General features: G+C 43.2%; 1 protein-coding gene across 1 annotated transcript in view; it reads right to left on the bottom strand.

The window, feature by feature from the left end:
* LOC137436568 (uncharacterized) overlaps positions 1-20,462 on the bottom strand; it is a 159,179-nt gene that overhangs the window by 37,237 nt on the left and 101,480 nt on the right. The window contains exons 23-30 of the mRNA XM_078786260.1: positions 12,785-12,876; positions 12,025-12,151; positions 9,883-10,066; positions 9,425-9,582; positions 8,948-9,126; positions 7,064-7,202; positions 6,756-6,949; positions 6,524-6,668 (exon numbers count right to left, since the gene is read on the bottom strand). Of these exons, the coding sequence (XP_078642386.1) occupies positions 6,524-6,668; positions 6,756-6,949; positions 7,064-7,202; positions 8,948-9,126; positions 9,425-9,582; positions 9,883-10,066; positions 12,025-12,151; positions 12,785-12,876 (1,218 nt within the window). The remainder of the gene's footprint in view (positions 1-6,523; positions 6,669-6,755; positions 6,950-7,063; positions 7,203-8,947; positions 9,127-9,424; positions 9,583-9,882; positions 10,067-12,024; positions 12,152-12,784; positions 12,877-20,462) is intronic.

Genomic DNA, 20,462 nt, shown 5'->3' with positions numbered 1-20,462 from the left:
CGATACATATTAAAAATTCGATATATCATTTCATTTTTCACAGTCGCTAACATAGTTTTCGACTCGGTTGAAAAAAAACGGGAAGGAAATCCAATGAAAGTTGCCGTTTATAGAACGAAATGAATTCTCAAACGCCTGTAACTTCAACTTCAAGGCCATTGAGTCTCTCTCACGCCTTTATCTCCAATCTAACTCACCATATGATTTCATTTTTATCGATGGTTTTGGACTCGGTGTCAGCAATAATTGAGAACATTCCACACACGCGGGAAAATGCAGAGATATATTTTTAAAAATCGCGTCATGGTGTATCATACACCGCCCAACATGACACCGACGGCAACGTGTCGATATATATTAAAAATTCGCTTTTGCTTTTCCGTTAAGATATATTACTTTTTCGTTTGATGACAGTCGTCACAAAAACGTCAACAATGATGCCGACATATATTTCTTCGTTTTTATTTAATTCAACATTATTAGCCGGAAGTAAAATATGTTTCAGGAAATTACCGAGAGATATTTCTTCGTTTTTTAAAATTAGTTATGTGCGAATACACTTTAAATAGGTTTATTTGAAATCTTTAATTTTCCACAATATAATTTACTTGCCATTTATCATTTGATGATTACGAGACAAATTCCTCTTGAGGATCGTGACAATTCATGCGCTGCGTGGAAACTTCTATTTCCAAAATGAATGAGACGATCGATGAAGAACGCAGACTTGAACAGGATGCAGCAAGAAAACGAATGAGACGGGCGAACGAGTCCATCGACGAACGTCAATGCAAACTTGCGGGGTCACCCGTGGGAATCCCACGGGCATGGATGTGTGTGACATTTCGACATATTGAGTTAGATGCTGCACATTCATTTTTACAAAATGGTTACTGGCAAGTCATCAGATCCAGAAATGGTGTAAAAACCACCGTTTAGAGGCCATTTTTCCCCGCAAAGCGGGGGTTGGCCTTTTCGGGGACCGTGGTAGTTGTTGTTTTTTTGTCCCCTTTTTGAAGCAATGTTTTACGGCCGGATGCCCTTCCTGACGCCAACCCTTTTTGCCGCCTTCAACGACAAACAGGGAATTACCAGTGAACTGGTACTCAATTAGCCGACCTCGGAAGGATGACAGGCTGAGTCAACCCCCCTGGCATTAATTCGGCGATCGACCGAGATTCGAACCCAGGATCCTAAGCCGGCACCCTAGCCGCTAGCCCAACACCAGAAATGGTGTCATGAACACAATTTATTTACGCACAAGCACAAAAGCAAGACGGGCCGATTTCCGATTCCGACGGGCCGACGGGCGAGACGGGCCGATTTCCGATTCCGACGGGCCGATTTGGAGCAAGAAAAAGAACGAGACGGGAGAAAAAGGAGAGAAACGAGACGGGGAAAGCCGATTGGAGAGGCGAGTGAGGCGCGATTGGAGAGGAGTGTGAGGCGCGATTGGAGAGGAGTGTGAGGCACGATTGGAGAGGAGTGTGAGGCACGATTGGAGAGGAGTGATTGGAGGGGAGTGTGAGGCACGATTGGAGAGGAGTGTGAGGCACGATTGGAGAGGAGTGTGAGGCACGATTGGAGAGGAGTGTGAGGCGCGATTGGAGAGGAGTGTGAGGCGCGATTGGAGAGGAGTGTGAGGCGCGATTGGAGAGGCGTGTGAAGGATTGGAGAGGAGAGGAGTGTGAGGGATTGGAGAGGTGAGGGATTGGAAAGGAGAGGGATGTGAGGGTTTGGAGAGGAGAGGAGTGCTAGGTGGAGAGAGGAGAGTGTCAGGTGGAGACAGGAGAGTGTCAGGTGGAGACAGGAGAGTGTCAGGTGGAGAGGAGTGAGGGGTCACATATTATGTGAAATAACTAAATTCACACCATTTCTGGATCTGATGACTTGCCAGTAACCATTTTGTAAAAATGAATGTGCAGCATATAACTCAATATGTCGAAATGTCACACACATCCATGCCCGTGGGATTCCCACGGGTGACCCCGCTAGTATATATATATATTATATAGACTAGCTTGGCTCGGCTCGCTGCGCTCGCCTCACCAAGCGCCGTTACTGAGGAACGGGCTTATTTTAGCTGAGGATAATGACTGTACCCGAGTTGCTGTGTTGTCATGATTTACACCAATCATAATACAAACAATTACTTTGCACAAATGTATTTGTAATATACGTGATATCACATTTTATAAACAATTGAAGTTGGGAAAAAAAAATTTCCCCAAAAAAATTCCCCCCCAAAAAAAAAAAAATTGGAAGATTTTTCAGACAAAATACCCTCAGGACATACCGACGGGAGAGATATGTGCATATCGTCTACTTGCCAAGCCTATAGAGCCCTCTTGTGAACCCGGAAATGTTGAGTACCCCAACGTTTTAAGTTAGAAATGTACAGTATGAGTCCCCAGCACTTAGAAACTGCCGGATGCTAACTTGCATATGTTGGGCAATTAGCAAAATTAGCATTAATAGCATTAACCCTATCAAACATAGGCCTGGGACACTGAAATTTCTGTTTCGCTCTATTGCTCCGTTTGAATGCTTCGTGTGAGCAAACTATTTGAATGATCTGTATGAAATTTGGACATAATACACTTAAACAAAACCTGGATCACATAGCATCTGCGTGACATGCAGTACCTTCTTGCTACTGCCAAGGATGACCTTTACGCTGGAAGCCATGTGTGCCGCCACTCTGATGGTGCAGCTGCAGTGAGTGGAGACATGTTTGGGGAGCAGACATGCATCAAGTAAGGGAAGGGAGTAGGAGGCATGAATGGCATCTCCACCAACCCTGAGCAGGTCGCCGTGTGGATCCAATCTTTCGGCATCTGCTCCTATCTCTCCAAGTCATTGGATGAGATTTACGACGATGCTGAAGCACCGGATAAGACAATGAAGCCCAACAGACACAAAGAAGAGGGTAAAGGACGGCGGGAATTGGACGCGGAGGACCGGGCTAAAATCCTGAGAGTGCTACATGAAAACTCCCATCCACTCACCATAGAGACCGCGACCCTCCACCACATCATAAATGGCCAGGTGGCAGATGAAAAGGTGAATGTGCAAGATGCATTGTAGATCGGACAGGACATGAGCACACTGTTCTCTTCATCACTTCCTGAGAGATTTCATGCGCCAATCTCAAATAAGGTGGTGACAATGACATTCACCAAAAAAAGAGTGAAGGTCAATGCGAAGATCATATGTGACCTTGAGGCATTGTTTGCTCGGCTGCTGGTGGTGGGGAGCAAGAGAAGAATGGAGCTCTCTGCCCTCTTTGACTACGAGCTCGGCCCGGTCCCTGCATCCATCATCGATGAGTATGGATGCCTCAGGAAGGGTAACAAGTCTGTGATCGTCCAGCGTCTTGGAATCCTTGCCCCCAATCCCCACCCACCACATGTTGTACTCGTTGATGCATCGCAGCTCATCTACCACGTGGTGTGGCCATCGTCAGGCACTGTGGCTGACCTCGCAGCCAGCATGGGGCACCGGCTTAATCGCTACATCACCGAAACATTTGTCATCTTTGACCGGTATGAGCAAGTCTCTGCCAAAGACCACGAGAGGCAGAAAAGAGCTGGGGAGAGCTCAACAGAGTACCGACTCTCACTGACAACCCCTCTACCTAGCCGCGACAAAGTGATGAAGAACAAGACAAACAAACGGAGACTGGGTGAGCTCCTGTGCACACACAGCATAGGAGATCACATCAAGATTGTCAGCAAAGCAGACAGTATTGTCACTCATGACGAGGCTGACGTCTCCCTCATCTCATACATGTTGGATGCAGCCAGTCGCGGAGCTGAAACTGTCCGCATTCTCAGCGACGACACTGATGTTTTCGTACTCATGGTCTATTGGTGCTGGAAGGTGGGTATCACATGTAACCTGCAGATGGAGAGATGGGATGGCACTATTCTCAACATCAATTCGACAGTAGAGAATCTCGGTGAGCAGTGTCGCTCCATCCTGGCTATGCATGCTCTCTCCGGATGTGACACCACCTCCTATCCCGCGGGGAAAGGGAAGGTGTCCGCACTCAAGGCCATGAGAGTAGTACCTGGTGACCTGCTTCACTTCATCGGAGAGGAGGGAGCTACTGATTTACAGATTACAGAGGCAGTGAGTGGTTTCTTTCTGGCTCTGTACAACGAGAGGGAGTCGCCAGATATGACATCTACCGAAAGCTCAAACCCCCCCCCCCCCCCCCCCCAGCACTGAAGACACTGCCTCCTACAGAGCGCAACGCTCTCCTCCATGGACGGCGTGCCCATCTACAGGTGCTGCTTTGGAAAGCAGCAGACTGCCCTGACCCACCAGCTGTGGACATAACAGAGTTTGGATGGAATAAGAAGGAAGGCGAGAAGGGAGAGGACGTCATCATGCCCATCCTGGATGCAAGCCCCGTTGCTCCTCCTGCCGTGTTAGAAATGATCAGCTGTAGCTGCAAAGCTGGGTTAAAGCCCTGTTTAACAGCAAAGTGCAGCTGCGTAGCTGCAGGCCTGGGCTGTACCAGCTACTGCTTTTGCAAAGGCTCTGATAGTACATGTTGCAACACACTCACAGCAAGAGGAGCAATATGACAATAATGTAGAGTCAGGAGAAGAAGATGAAGACGATGAGGATGAGTTTTATGATGAGGATATGCTTTATAACAGTGCAGAGTAGTAGAAGTGCAAGACGCTCTTTCTTGATGGAAGTTGTATGTTGTGTAACTAGTGCACATATTTTTCAGCTCTGATAATTTTGGGTATACTTGTGTTTTAATTTTGAGGATATTATTTACCCATAGTCATATTATTCTAGTTTGGTATGGTACTTGCCTTTGTTACCTCTAATACCTGTGAATAAAAGTGGAGCAATAGAGCGAAACAGAAATTTCAGTGTCCCAGGCCTATGTTTGATAGGGTTAATGCTATTAATGCTAATTTTGCGAATTGCCCAACATATGCAAGTTAGCATCCGGCAGTTTCTAAGTGCTGGGGAGCCATACTGTACATTTCTAACTTAAAACTTTGGGGTACTCAACATTTCCGGGTTCACATTGCTGGCAAGTAGACTAATACCAGAAGTTTGGTACGATTTCACAAAAGTTTGAGAAAGTAGTTCAGTGACAAATGGTTCGGCGGATGTGCGGAGTATCGTTGAGAGAGAGGAAGACAAATGATGAATTGCGAAAGATGATGGGAATAGAGCCTGTGATTGATGCTGTGAAGAGGAACAGGTTGAGATGGTTTGGTCATGTGTTGAGGAAGGATGAAAGTGACTGTTTGAGAAGAGTGATGGAAATGAATGTAGAAGGAAGTAGAGGACGGGGAAGACCGAGAAAGACTTGGCTAAAGATGGTGGAAGAAGAAATGCGGGCAAGGGGGTTAACAAGGGGAGATGCAGAAAATAGGGCAAAATGGAGAAGATTGTCATGGGGACCGCAAGGCTAACCCCCACTCTAGCAGGGAAAATGGCCTTAAAATGCATGTTGTTGTTGTTGTATTCCCCATGTGAAGTAGTTGACAATGAGCCAGGTCTCAATTTTTCCATTGAGCGGTTTGGGAGATATAGAGGTGCAGCGTTTTTCCACGATGTCGTCCTTACCACGTGACCTATGACGTCATAATTATGAATAAAAAAATTCTTCAGGTGGAGGCACTCCTATGGTAAAATTTTGTCAATCGGACCAATAATGGCAGAGAAAATGAATTTTTAAAATGCAGATACGTACGCATAAACGCCACACGTACGCATGCACGCAACCGAATGCCTAACCCTGTTTTCGCTATGCCAGCGCAGGGTAATAATAGTATCATTTGACAATATAATAACGAATGTATAGTCCCCGCCCTGGCCCAAGGACATCTTGGCTTGGTGATACACAAGCTAATGCTCAAGCAGTACAGCGGGCAGGTATGAAAACCTTGCTCGAGAAGAAGCACTTTCTGAATGAAAACAAATAAATAAATATGTCGTGCATAGCACGATACTTGGAAATTCCCTAAAATAAGTTGTTGGCCTTCGGACTATGTTGACCTTTTGCCCTATGTTGACCTGAAGAATAATTAGTGGTTGAAGTAAGTGACCTAATATGCAAATTCTGTTCAAATTTCAAGTCAATCGGATGAAAATTGAGGATTTTAGAAATTACATCTCAGTTGTTGACCTTTGGCCTATGTTGACCTCAAAAATAATTGGTTAAATTTTCAGGCCATATGTGCAAATCCTCTTCAAATTTCAAGTCAATCAGATGAAAATTTATCATTTTAGAAATTTGACAAAGTTGTTGACCTTTTGACCTCAAAATCAATAGGCTTCTTGCTAATGACCAACTCTGGCATTCGGTGAAATTTTATGAAGATAGGTTTAAAATTGTGACCTGTATGTAATTGATATACAAACAGAAACAGACAGAATTTACACGTCGTGCATAATTCTGCATACTCGAAAAAATTTCGATTTTGCAAATAATAAATACAAACGTGCACAACACGAAGCTGTCCGACCATCCCAACTCACATACCTTGAGGTGCAGGAGTTTGTCATGGCTGTCTGTGCTCTGCAATGCATCCATTTGGGCCGTAGCTTCGTTAAGCCAACTCACTAGTGTGCCGGCCCTCGGCTTGTAGACCTCCAGCAGCTTGTACAGCCTTTCCAGCTCTCTCAACCTACACGACGAAAGGCCACGTTTTCATGACGGGCTGTGCAAGAATTAACAGAAGCTAAATACGGGATTATCACATTCAAAGCATTACCTGGCACGCAGCTGTTCATGCACACCATTCCACCTTTGCAACAAAGTCCACGCCATAGCAATGTGCCGCTCAAAATTTTCATCCTGCTCTCCGTGCTGGCAAAGCAACCGCCTGGTGAAACCCGCTCCTGCCTTCATGTGCTCCCGCAAGCGGGCAAAATGCGCTTCCTTGTCGTTCACTTCAACCTGCAATTGCTGCGACACCAGCAGAGCAAGTCGGTGAGCAACGATGAAACACATCAGCAGTTCTATGCATTTCTTTATAAACTGTCGACTCCGTCTACTGCCTAGCAGACACTCGACATCTACCTTGAAGCAGTTACACAGGTTTTCCGTCTCCTGCAAGTCCTTCGGAAGGTGGCCATTCTCTAAGAGCTTGTTCTCCATGCCAATCAGGACCACATTTGATTCTTGACAGTCTTGCGCTATGCCTTTAAGGGTCTTCAGGCTGCAAGCGATAGGTGCAAACATATGTAGACCAAGCAAATTGTAATCATCATCATACTAAAATATGCCATTTGTGTCTGTCCGTCTGTCTGATGAATTTCTGACGCCAATACATTCCGTCGTTACTTATCCAATCTCAACCAAACTTGACAGGATGACCAAGGGTTACATAATGAAGGTCGTAACGCATTAATTTGCCCCCATCCCCAAGGTGGTTTTCTCCCCCGAGCAGGTTTTCCCCACCATTGCCGTCAATGGGTTGCGTGTTGAGGTGTATAGCCATATTAAGTTAGCTTTATCGTGGCATTTGTCCAAAGAAGAAGATTTATCGTAGCGTTTTTCCAAAGACGCTTTTAGCCGGCGAAGCCGGTGTTGTGAATAAACGCGTACGTATTATGTTGAAAACCAGATTATGCTGGATCCCTTGGATTGAGAATTCCGAAGCTGTGACGCACCAAATCGCTCAATGGAGGCCGCCATCTTGCGGATGCGGAAGTATGCATAAAAAATTGAGAAAACGTTCAATCGGAGTTTGTTTCACCCGTCTTGTTTGATTCACCATCTGATGCACCTCTAATGTGTAATTAAAATACTTTAAAACCAACCTCGTTATCTTCAACGAAAATCGTCACCAAACACCAGAACCAATGAGATTCGAGCATTTAAAAAATTATTTCAAAAAAGCTTATTACGCGTTTCGGAGGGTGAAAACGGCATCAAATATTCTAAAATTGACGAAGAACTATTTTTTAGAAATCTCGTGGCCGTAGGGGATAGTTTTTCACGGCCGGAAATATCCGAAGTTGAGACCGAATTCACCGAATTAATCAAGAAGGAAATTTTATCAATTTTAATCTCATCCAGAATGCAAATGGTGTCATTTTGAACCAGGTACGGTACCTACTACACCTACATACTACCAACTACCTAACCTACTGATGCCACAGTGATGGGTAAAATAGTGGCAAGAGGCTTTGGCTTCGCCGGCTCATTGCGGCTTTGCAGTCGGGTACTAGTAATAACAAAATGAATGATAATCGCATATTGTTAATGTTATTACAAATCAATATTAATACTAATAATGTCCCACTTCCCCAAGGCGTTTTTCCTGCAGTGATAACGTGTATAAATAGCTTATAGTTCTAACTTGGCGTTTCCGTGGGAGCAATGGCTGCTACAGGAAATAAAAATATTATAAACCACAAACACGTATGCTTAGCTTTTTAAACAGTCGCTAATGCTCTTTATAACACGAAATGAAGATATTTGGAGGAATCCCGACATCCGTGAAGTCAGGTTTACTTACAGAACTGAGTAAAGATCTACTATACTCTATTTACCCCACAAATGTCTGGTTAATAACATGGCCCTTTCTGCCGCGACCGTGGCATTTTTCGTAGCGAACTTTTGAAACTCGCTCCTGCTGTTTCATACGATACTGAAAGGGAGAAGCTCGGGTTGTGCTCCTTTAGCAAGCAGCTAGCTAGCGCTTGCCAGGTCAGCCGTTCCTTAACGGTTTTGAATGGAGTGCTTGCTCAAATGCTTAAACCACTTGGCGATCTCTCCACAAGAACCTTGGTAAATGAACACACACACCCATTGTTCTTGAGATCCGACCATAGATCAACTGTAATCTATATACCCCAAAGAGGAACGACCCTTCCTGCCCCTCCTGCATTCTGCGGGTGTACTAGTGAGAGAAACAATAGTTTGAAGTCCCTGAAACAACTGGTGTGTGGGTCTCACTCCTGCAGGCAGCCAGCAGATAGGTTTGACGTATCTTGCAGATCCTGCAAGGTGGTATTCAGGTCTCTCTGCAACTCTAGAAACATCGGGTTGTGTGTGTGCTGTCCATCCATTTCTGAAACACTCTTAGAAATCTCCGTCATCACCTCCTGTAGGTCACCGATCTCGGAGCCCAACCTCTGCCAGTCACAGTAAAGGCACGATCAGATTCTGCCTACGAGTACGTCACACACATGCTCATTTACTCTTCACTTTTGAGGGGGAATACACTTTCAACCAAAATAAACTTCAATAAAGCCCTGACCTCCATCATCGAATACATGTTGCGTTCACCCATTTGGCATCAACAACTTGTATCACAAAAACAGCTTGGATGCAAATCAAACTTTTAGGTAAAAGTTTACATTTGGTGGATGGAGAATGTTTAAGCGTGTTTTACATGAAGCTTTGTGACCACAATAGTCTGCACAAGCGAACCTCTTGCTTCTCGATTCTGCAAGTTAACTCATGGTGCACGCCCAGCTCCAGAGGCAGGTGTAGCTGTTGGACAGCTTGCTCACTAAGGTTCTCGAGGTGTTGCCGGACATCGTGCAACTTGGAAATGCTTCGTTTACACAAGGACTCCTCCTGCTTGCCTGTGCAAAACAGTCACAAACAGCTAACAAGAGGGGAAATACACTCTTAACAAGCTGCTGCTGTGGGAGCATTTGTTACTCAAATTGCAACATATCGTTTCGAGCCCAACAGACTACGTCTACACATCGAGTGCAGCATCATGTCCCATTGGGACAAAGAGGAGGTGGTAAGTAACACAACCAGCGGATGCAATTACCGAAGACCACACTCCCATATTGCAAAGGCTTGTCCATCATTTATCTAAATCATTTTAAAGTATTATCGAAAAAGAGGCGAAGGCATGAAGTGCGAGTAATCACCCTGGTCCAGGCGTTGTTGCAGCTGTTGATAATGCACTTGGCAGGTTTCAACGTCCTTATCAACCAAGGAAATGTCCTCTTTCCCAATCACCTCAGAGTTGCAACTGCAGCGAAGTAACGCACTGTGCCGGCATTGGAGTTCCTGCAACAGGTGTTGCTGCTCCTCATGGCGCAGCTGTTTTATCTTCAGGATGAATGGAACATACGCAAGTTGAAGCCAGTTAGTGAGACGTCATAAGAACACAACTTGCATCGTTTGAACGTCATTGTAAACCGAGGTACATATACTTCAGCTGCAATTCCAATGTGCTGTGACGTCACACTGTAAATCATAATGAACATTGGTGAGAGGTTCCCAAAGGAGGATAATTGCTGTAAATCAACATTATTTATGAACTTGTATTGTGGAACGAAAGATACATCATACACAATCAAGTACAGAATTCAATTACCACATTATATTCTCAAACACATTTCCAATATTTTTGGATTCTTCGTCGATACCACAAGACAGATGTTCGTCTTCCAGTGTGCGTCTGTGTGTGTCTGTCACCATTTTCCTCACATGGCCAAAACCAGTATTCGTCAAACTTTCAGATGTTTCTTTCAGACTTTCAGCTTCAAACTATTGTTTCAAACTTTCAGATTCGTCAAACTTCTTAGGCAAAGAAAATTCTGAAAATAATTAAATATTTTTCGATTTTTTTATTTTATTTAATTGCACGATAGTGCGTAAGCCTTTGTAGCTATGTGAAAGGTAATATGAAATGATACCCGATCCCTTTCCGTAGTGGGTGAGTTTTATGCCCCCACAACAACAACACAACAACAACATGCATTTTAAGGCCATTTTCCCTGCTAGAGCGGGGGTTGGCCTTGCGGTCCCCATGACAATCTTCTCCATTTTGTTATGCCCCCACAAAATGGGGAAAAAAAGATTCAATTCCACCAGTATTATGAGCCACCTTTAGAGGCCATTTCCCCCGCAGAGCAGGGGTTGGCCTTTTTTTGGGCACCGTGGTCCCCTTTTTTGAAGCAATGTTTTATAGCAGGATGCCCTTCCTGCCGCCAACCCTGTTAGTCACCTCTTGCTAACCTAATAGTTAAGTCTAACCTAAAGTTAACTAAAGTTGTTTAACCTAAAGTCTAAAGTCTAACCCGAACAACCCTAACCAGTGAACTGGTACTCGATTTGCTGACCTCGGAAGGATGACAGGCTGAGTCAACCACCCTGGCGTTAATTCAGCGATCGACCGGGATTCGAACCCAGGAACCTAGGATCCCAAACCGGCACCCTAACCGCTAAGCCAACACCAGGCATTCCAACAGTATTATAACGTTTTTATCACTTTTGTCTTTCATATAGGTATCCTAACTGATGGTAATGGGTGTTCAAGGCTATTTGTTTAATTGGGATGTTAAGCGTTATTCTTAATATAATGCATGCCTTATAATAAACACAAGCTTAAATATAATTCATTTACTCATTTTGAGGCAAACAATTCGTCAAGTGACCATCTTGAAATGCAAAAATTTTCAAAAGGCCACACAAAGACTGCCATGGGCTCTTGGCAGCTATGCCAGCATTCTACAAGAAATGTATTGAAACATTATCATGGGCAATAACAGGAAGGGAAAAAAAGTTAAAATGTACAACAACAACAACAACAACAACAAAAAGTAGCCTTAAGCAAGAGATCTTGCCTCTTACAATTTGTTTACAATTAAAATTGCACAGCTGTGATTGGCTTGTTTAGCAATCTCGTCTGGACCAATCTCATGCTTGGAACCCAGTTTCAGATCCCACTAATAACATGCATTTGTCCATTGTCGGATGTCCTTTCAATTCACATTAAAGTACACCAATGTCTCCCGTCTATGTCCAGCATGTGATTTATATACCCACTCCACGATGAGTAATGCATAAACACACACACACACACACACACACACACACACACACACACACACACACACACACACACACACACACACACACACACACACACACACACACACACACACACACACACACACACACACACACACACACACACACACACACACACACACACAATCAGGATCAGGATCCACAGCAAACATACAAAATTTGATTACATAATAATAATAATAGTCACATACTGAAGGTAAGCTCCACATCTTGATTACATGGATGGTGTTCTGAAGTTTGTGCCAAGCCAGAAGGCTCTGTAGATTGCTGTCCTGCCGTTTCCACAGTTCTACAAGTTTCTGGTAAAGGGTCTCGAGCCTGCACAAGAGCAAAGAGAAATTGACAATTTTCTCGTGCATAACTTCATAAATTTTCGTGCATAACGACATAAATATTCTCGTGCTCTGCTCTGCAAAGCCATGAAAATAACAGGAAGAAACATTTCACTTTCACGCATTTCTAAACTTGAACAATGCAACAGTGCAATTCGTACATATTTACCTCCGCCACCAAAGGTGGATGGAGGTTATGTTTTCACCCCTGTCTGTCTGTTTGTTTGTTTGTCTGTCTGTCTGTCTGTCTGTCTGTCTGTCTGTCTGTTTGTGAACAAGATATCTCAAAAAGTTGTGGACGGATTCGGACAAAATTTGGCAGACATGTAGCGTATGTGACAAGGATGAAATGATTAGATTTTGGGGAAGATCCGGATTCGGATCCGGCTAGTATAATTTTTTTAAGTGATTCTTCACCATTGGGAGATAGGGCCAACAACGATATATGGCAGGATATCTCAGAAAGTTGTGGACGGATGATTTCGATTAAATGTGATTTTCTGGTCTACTCTGGGATACAAAACGGTCTACTCTGGGATACAAAAGAGACTGCGAATGCCGTTCCAGTTCTCCTTTGTAACAGGCCTAAGGCAACCCACTCGAGTTGAAGTCCACTTACCTGTTCAGAACATTTTTTTGAGCTGGGGTTTTGACTTTGGCTCTGAATGAATCAAGAGGCATGTGATGTCTCATGATCTTTCCTTCTTCTTCCTGAGTTGGAAAATGGAAGAATAACATGCATATCTGGCTGAATATATGAAAGAGGGACTGAGACAAAAATATGATGAACGTGCAAGTAAAGTTTCGCAATACAATACGAATGTAATGCAGGTGCAATTATTGAGTCCTGACAGGATCGTGCACAGTTTGCAATCTCCCCATTCAAGCTGTCTAGTGTGGATTTGATTATCAACTGGACTATAAACTGTCAGATTGGTTTCATAGACACAGCAAAGAATCACAAAGTGCACCGTCCCATGGATGGATGTTAAGCTGGGTATCCTGTCTGCTAGAATTAGTTGGTAAACAAGAAAGATTGAATGGTTTCTTTCGACAAAAAGTTGACGAGCTATCACCGGCATTCTGGTCAAATTCAAAATTCCTGCCCTGGCCTACAGGGGGCATTGCATTAGCAGTACAGTTGTGTTCGTTTAAAACATCAGCAGCACAAACATCAATCAACATCGATATCATGGGGTAGAAACACTTGAGCATCTTCTTTTGTGTACGCAGAAAGAACACAGAATGGATCTAGAACACCCAATGGATCTAGAACACACAATGGATCTAGAACACACAATGGATCTAGAACACACAATGGATCTAGAACACACAATGGGTCTAGAACACACAATGGGTCTAGAACACACAACAGATCTCGAACACACAATATATATCAAGAACACACAATGGATCTAGAACCCACAACAGATCTAGAACACACAACAGATCTAGAACACACCATAGATCTAGACCGCACAATGGATCTAGAACACATAACGGCTCTGGAACACAGAATGGATCAAGAAACCCAGAAAGGAATTTGAACATAGAATGGATTTAAACCCAGAATGTATCTAGAACACGGAATGGATCTAGAACACGGAATGGATCAAGAACACAGAATGGATCAAGAACACAGAATTGATCAAGAACACAGAATGGATCGAGAACACACAATGGATCAAGAAACCCCGAAAGGAATTTGAACATAGAATGGATTTAAATACAGAATGGATCTAGAACACTGAATGTATCTCGAACACAAAATGGATTGAGAACTCAGAATGGATCTAGAACACAGAATCGATCTATAACACATAATTGGATCAAGAACACAGAATGGATCATGAGTCTAGAACACAGAATGGATCTATAACACAGAATCTATGTTGAACACAGAATGGATCTAGAACAGAGAATGGATCTGGAACACAGAATGGATCAGAATGAAACAGAAAAAAAACAAACATTAGAAAGACAAAAGAAACACACCAACTATGTGGTTGAGGGACAAAATAGAGAGAGACTTGGAGAAATAAAGGGTGTGGGAAAAACTTAGACGGTAGTGGAGGACACGGGGTGAACCATATGGACACAGCCACAAACTTTCAATCACAGAAGTTGAAGGAAAAACTGGAAACATGGAAAGAAGTCGGCTTAGGATGCTCATTGGAGGTATAAAAGATCATGGGCGTGGATGTGGTTTGACCTGAGATGTCTTGAAGCCCTGCAGGGAAGAAAGACATTGAAGAGACTGCGGAAGGTGTTGGTTCCACAGGCAGGAAAGAAATAGGAGAGAATGAGTGGAAGTGAGTGTTGCAATCTCCAATTCCTTATTTGTAATCTCTAATTCACTGGTTACCTGTTTGATGCTAAACTGATGAGATTACATGGTATTTATTTTCATATATGATAGGCTAATACCATCCGTCTGTCTGTCTGTCTGTCTGTCCCACCCTGAAACCGGGAAACACTCCTTGGAGAGAAAAGTTATTAAACGTCCACGGACACAGAATTTTTTAATGTGAATACATTAATTTTTTAAAAGTAATAAACAAAGAACTGAACGTGGTTTTTATTCTAATAACTGTTTGAGCTGTTTCAGTTTTAAAAAGCAAACCTGTCAGGTACTGCCCCTGAAAATCACAATGGTCATGATGTCATCTGCATGATGTAATCAAAGGCAAGGTTTCTCAGAACGCAATGGATAATGGCCGCACAACTTGCTTCAGACTTGTCAGAAAGTGAATTTGTGGAAGATTTTTCTGATAAAGAATCCTCTAATAGTCAAAATCATTATACAAACGACCCGCAGCAGAAATATCCTCGAGATGACGTAGCGGGTCACGTGGGTAATCAAATCACCATTTTCTTCGGTAGCGGGGCCAATCGAGTGTAAAATTACACCAAAAAAAATGAATATCTTCTTTCCAAGATATTTATCTAAAAAAAAAAGAACAACTATTAAGTATTAAGTGAAGCAATATCGATTAATTAAAGCAAACATTCTTTTCTATATATGTGGCCTTTGAAGTAAAAATTAATCCAACTGTTCCATTTATGCAGTGAGGTGTGTGTGTTATTAATAATTATATATGATATGTAAGGGGCAATTTATTGCCAAAAACAGTTAAATTGCATTTCAATGTGAATCTTGTGTAAAATGGGTTCTCAAAGCATGCAGTCTGAGCAAGGGAATGTGTATGGAACCAAGACGGCAATCGGTTATCTGCGAGTTGACCTTGGTCACCTCTGTGAAAGGTACAGATGTAAAATGTAAAATGTAAAATGTAAATTCGGATGTAAAATGTTGACGTAGCACGGGGTTGGTATGCATTTAGTCCCCTTTTGCTCTCGTTGCAATCTTGTGTAAACTCCTTAGCAGGCTGGACAATGAAAAGCAGATGCCAGTGGTGCCAGAGAGACGAGGGTTTTGACCTGGCCAAGCTTTTGTAAGTGACCACGAAATTCCAACTGAACAACATCAAAGGGAATTGTGCCTATTTAACGGGACACTGCGAGGCTTGGCGGAGAGAATTCCTTCGAGTGGACGACGCGTCGTTGTGTGCTTCTGTGTATAAATGTATAGTGTGATAGTGTTGGTTTTCTCTCCGCAATTGTTTGAATAAATCTAAGTTGGAACTCAGTGAGGTTTTTTTGATTCTCAATTGAGAAGTCTTCGCTGGAAAGAAGTCTGGAAGTCAGCTCCGACAATTTGGTGGCCCGTACGGGGATTGCAACGCTGGAAAAGATTAGCGGATAGCTCAAAACTCACCCAGGTGACTTATCAAGGTATGGGGGGGGGGGGGTCTGCCTGTTGATCACGATGTTTCGCTGTATTCTGTCAAACTTGGAAGGGGTACGCAATTCAAACCTGGAGATCCTGGACCTGGACAAATAGAATCGCGAGATTTATTCCTTCATTGTGTGTACTATGTGTGTTTGGATGTGAGATAGAATGTAAAAAATGATGTGGTCTGGTGGGTGTACCACAAAGCAAGAAAGCAGTTCAGGAAAGGTGCCGTGTATTACACGAAGATCCACTGAATTTAAAGTCTTAGGTTCAGAAATGGTGCCGTGACGCGAAGATCCACTGAGACCCCTTGAGTCTTCAGAAATGGTGCCGTGACACGAAGATCCACGGAAATTGAGGTGCAATGTGTAGGGCGGCCGCCCGAAGTTATGTTGTATTTTAAGGTTGGATAAGGTGTACATTGAGATGGGATGAGGTATACGTTTTTGGAGGTGACGTTCTGATATTCTGCTGACACCCTCTTGCTTCTGGCATTTGTTATAGAGTTGAAATTCCAGAGTGTGTATTTCGCATATCTATGGTTGAGATCCCTTATTCCGAATCATTTAAAGCAAAGGAGGAATGAGCAGAACAAAGAATGGTACATCTATTAGCGATTATTTGCGATCATTAGCGATCATTATCGATTATACGCGATTTTTATTGCGAAGAATTGTGCGCTTAATTAGGAACACGATGACAGAGACATGCTGCATCTCATTAGCGAAGCTGTGAGCCCTGCGGTCCGTCTGACGCGCGTGTGTTTTGCATTCATCGAGCGAGCGGAGGCCGAATGATTAGATACACGCTGTGGCAGACAGCGAATGAACACCTGGGCTCAAAATGGATTAACTCGCACAGTTTTTGTAAAATATCTGTTTGTTTCGTGCTTTTCGCTGCGTAACATCTTGCGTCTTGAGCGCATTCATACGGAGATTTGGGAAAGCCGTTTAGCGAAGGATCACGTGACTTGGCACGTAAGCCCGCTCACGATCGACATGCTACGATCGGCACGTAGACGCTGAGCGCACGATGCACACGTAAACGGCACGTACGGGCGAAGCGCATGTAAACCATTGCTCCGCGGTCCGTCTGACGCGCGCACGAAAAGCGCGGCACCTAGATAGATATCTGTTATTGTTTAGGGTTCAAGCTTTAGAATGGACGAATGGTTAAATACACCTGGGACAAGACCTAATGGCCATAGGTTAGAATCCCGTTTATTAATTTTTATTATTTTTTGAAATATCGATCGATTTTTCAGACCATTTTGCACAAACCTCTTCTTGGAAAAACTCTGGGTTGGTTTCAAAATATACAGGGACTGATTGCGGACATTTCAAACTCTGTCTGGGCTGTGAGATCCATCTGGTTGTTCAGATCGCTGCTACCAGTGACGGTGTCCGTGTAAGAACCTAGACGGTGATTGGGAGCCATGATCGGGTAATAACCGATTCGTTATACTTTGGGGTTAAAAAAAAAATTTGTTTAGCATCTTTTAACCGATTGATAAAAGAATAAATAGAAGAGGGATGAAATACAATTGACAAAGTTTTTTCGGCGAGCGATAGTTATTGGAAATTATACATATGCAAATCCACAATTAACGGCAAATGACCATGTTTACTGTTGGCAACTGATGTGCTGCAAAGGAAGACTTGGACATTAAGTAACATGTCATTGTGAGCATCATAAAAGCATCATAAATGCTGTGATTCATATCGGTTGCATGAAATTTGTAAAACGTGCTTTCAAAGAAGCGACACATTATTTACTGCTCTCCGTATATAATTCCGTGTGGTGTACGTACGGGGACAGGTGGGGATTGGCAACCCCCCCCCCCCCCGGCTCTATGTGTGACCGCGGCGACCTCCGCTCCTACACCCCCACCCTACCCCACCCAATCACCCTACCACTGCCCAGCTCCCACCCCGTTTCCCACCCCATCTCACCCACCCACCCCAATCCCTCCCCATCATGCCTTACCCCCACTCCCTCCCCAGTCCCCATCCCATTCCGTCCCGTCCCCAATCCTTCACTTTCCTGCCTTACTCCATCCCTCCATCCATCCACTCCATCCCTCATACCCCCCATACTCTACCCTCCCTCCCCCTCTCACACTTCCCTTGGCGACGAGTGTTTGGTGCAAATCTACTTCCTATGGTCGAGGCTCGTATAAAGGGGATATTAATTGATCCAACACCCTAACCCTACAAAACACCATAACAGCAGATTAGTAGGGGGGTGTGTGTGTGTGTGTGTGTGTGTGTGTGTGTGTGTGTGTGTGTGTGTGTGTGTGTGTGTGTGTGTGTGTGTGTGTGTGTGTGTGTGTGTGTGTGTGTGCAGTGTCCATTTTAGGACTGTAATCCTTTACCATTTGAGTTTTGTCATCAAAATTATCAGCAAAACTACGTTGAAACTATTTTTGGTAATTTGAGCAAATGGAAGAAAAAGAAGAAGAAGATGTCTGACAGGCCCTGTATTTTTGGTTTGGTAAATTGCAACTGGTCGATCTAACTGGTCGATGGGTTCCAGGTTTGACATCCAGTATGGCGGAGGACATACTCATTGATGCGGCACCCTGTCAAAAGGTTATTTAATGGCATTCGCGTACACCCAAGTTATTGTTTACCAATTTACAAGGCAGGAGTGTGTGCGTGCTTGCGACGTCATTGTGTAAATGTGGAACATTTGCGTACGGTGACGTCATTACGTTTGACCATCATGTTAGAAAGAAGTTGTCTGATAATGTTGCATCAATTACTGTGATATGTTGGAAAAACAATAACATGCATGGAATTTTTAAACAAATAAGTCTGAATTGTCAACAAAATATCGTGAGTTAAAAGGATACAATTATATTTGTATAATATTCATTATTTAGGAAAAGAATACAAGTGCTCTTAACAGTAAGGGAGGCTCTCACAGATAAAGTCCCAGGATAGCATAGAACATGCTTTCAAGGTAAATCAGATTGGATTTTTAAAGAGACGCCTCTAATGAATCTCTCCGGATTCTTTCTACCTCTTTTTATCTCCTTGTTTGTTTTTCTATTCTTTTTACTGGGTTGAGTAAAACTCACTTGAATTGTAACTTTAGTATTTGGGTTGAGGCTCATACAAGAGCTGACAAACTGAGGTGCTGGCCAAATAATGTTTTGAATCCATGCTTTGAAAATTTATTCAGATTCTGAACATGAAAATTTGAAATTTGAATGCTTTGTCTGAATTATTTGGTTTGAAACATGTTGATGTTTTGAATCTATGCCTCCCCTGTTCAACATGGATTGGTGTTGGATGTAATTTATCCCTTTCATCATCCATCTGTCTACACCCCCCCCCCCCCCCCACCCCTCACCCCACCAAAAAGGCTGGTGGGTGGTTTGTGAATTTGTGAACGGTGTAGATGCTAGGGTGTGGTCCAGATAGGCATGAGTTTTTTTGTTTCTTGTCTGGGGGGTGGGGGGGGGGGGCTTTGTCCAACTGACTGACTGTAGGTCTTGTCTGGGGGGGAAGTATGTCCTGGAGGCAAATGTTGCTGTTTTCTCTGAACGATCAGGCATGGCATGAGATGGCATTGCCCCATGCCCATGGGATACCATATCTCAATCTCATTGTTTTATTTTAAATCAATATTGATATGTCATGTATGTAATATCACCATTGTAAGGAGACAAGAAACAGCAATCAGAGATTATGGACCCTCGTCAGGATGTGTTTTTCAGTGATTTTAAGACTGTTGTGTGAAAACAATTATGGTGCCTATACCATGTGATCTATGACATGATCATGATTTTACAAACTTGTGCAGGTGATCTTGCACCTGTGATGAAAGTTTCCTGTCATTCGTATTAACGAATGCAGAGAAAATCAAATTTGTTCTGTACACAGTCAAAACAAACGGATTTAAATGTAATATCCTCTCTTTTGACAGAGGTAATAGGAAGAGAGGGAGGCACATGTCGCTTATTGGAGGGCCCCCAGGAAGCGGTATTGTGTTTCCTACTCGTAAAATGAAGAATCAGGCTACATTGAGCTAAATGGTGGTCTATTGGATTTGGATTTTTATTGAGAATTTTTTGCTGATGTGTTTTTGTTTTTGGTGGTTTTAAACAACACAACATTGTTCACTTTGCAGAGCTTTTTGATTTTCCATTCTCTTCCAGGCTCCTCCGTAAGATTTGATAGGGAAATGGAGTAGAGTGGACATCAGAAGTTGAAATGGAAAATAACTATAAATTTCAATAATACTCTGAGTATAATCTATCTATAATTCCAATAATCTCTGTGTGTATGTTTGTTTGTACGTTTGTTTGTTTGTATGTCTGTGACCGCTGTTTCTCGACAACTACCGGTCCGATATACTTGAAACTTGCCAGGTATATTGCTGGGGACCCGAGGATGTGCCTTTTCAAGGTTTTAAATTAATCGCAGAAGTACTTACCGAGCTATGTCCAAAAAACGATTCAACCAATCAGAGAGCAGCGAGCTATCACGTGTGC

This window comes from Myxine glutinosa, chromosome 11 (assembly GCF_964187855.1).
Source record: "Myxine glutinosa chromosome 11, kmMyxGlut1.1, whole genome shotgun sequence".
NCBI classification, from domain to species: domain Eukaryota; kingdom Metazoa; phylum Chordata; class Myxini; order Myxiniformes; family Myxinidae; genus Myxine; species Myxine glutinosa.
This window is presented reverse-complemented; position numbering and strand designations above follow the sequence as displayed.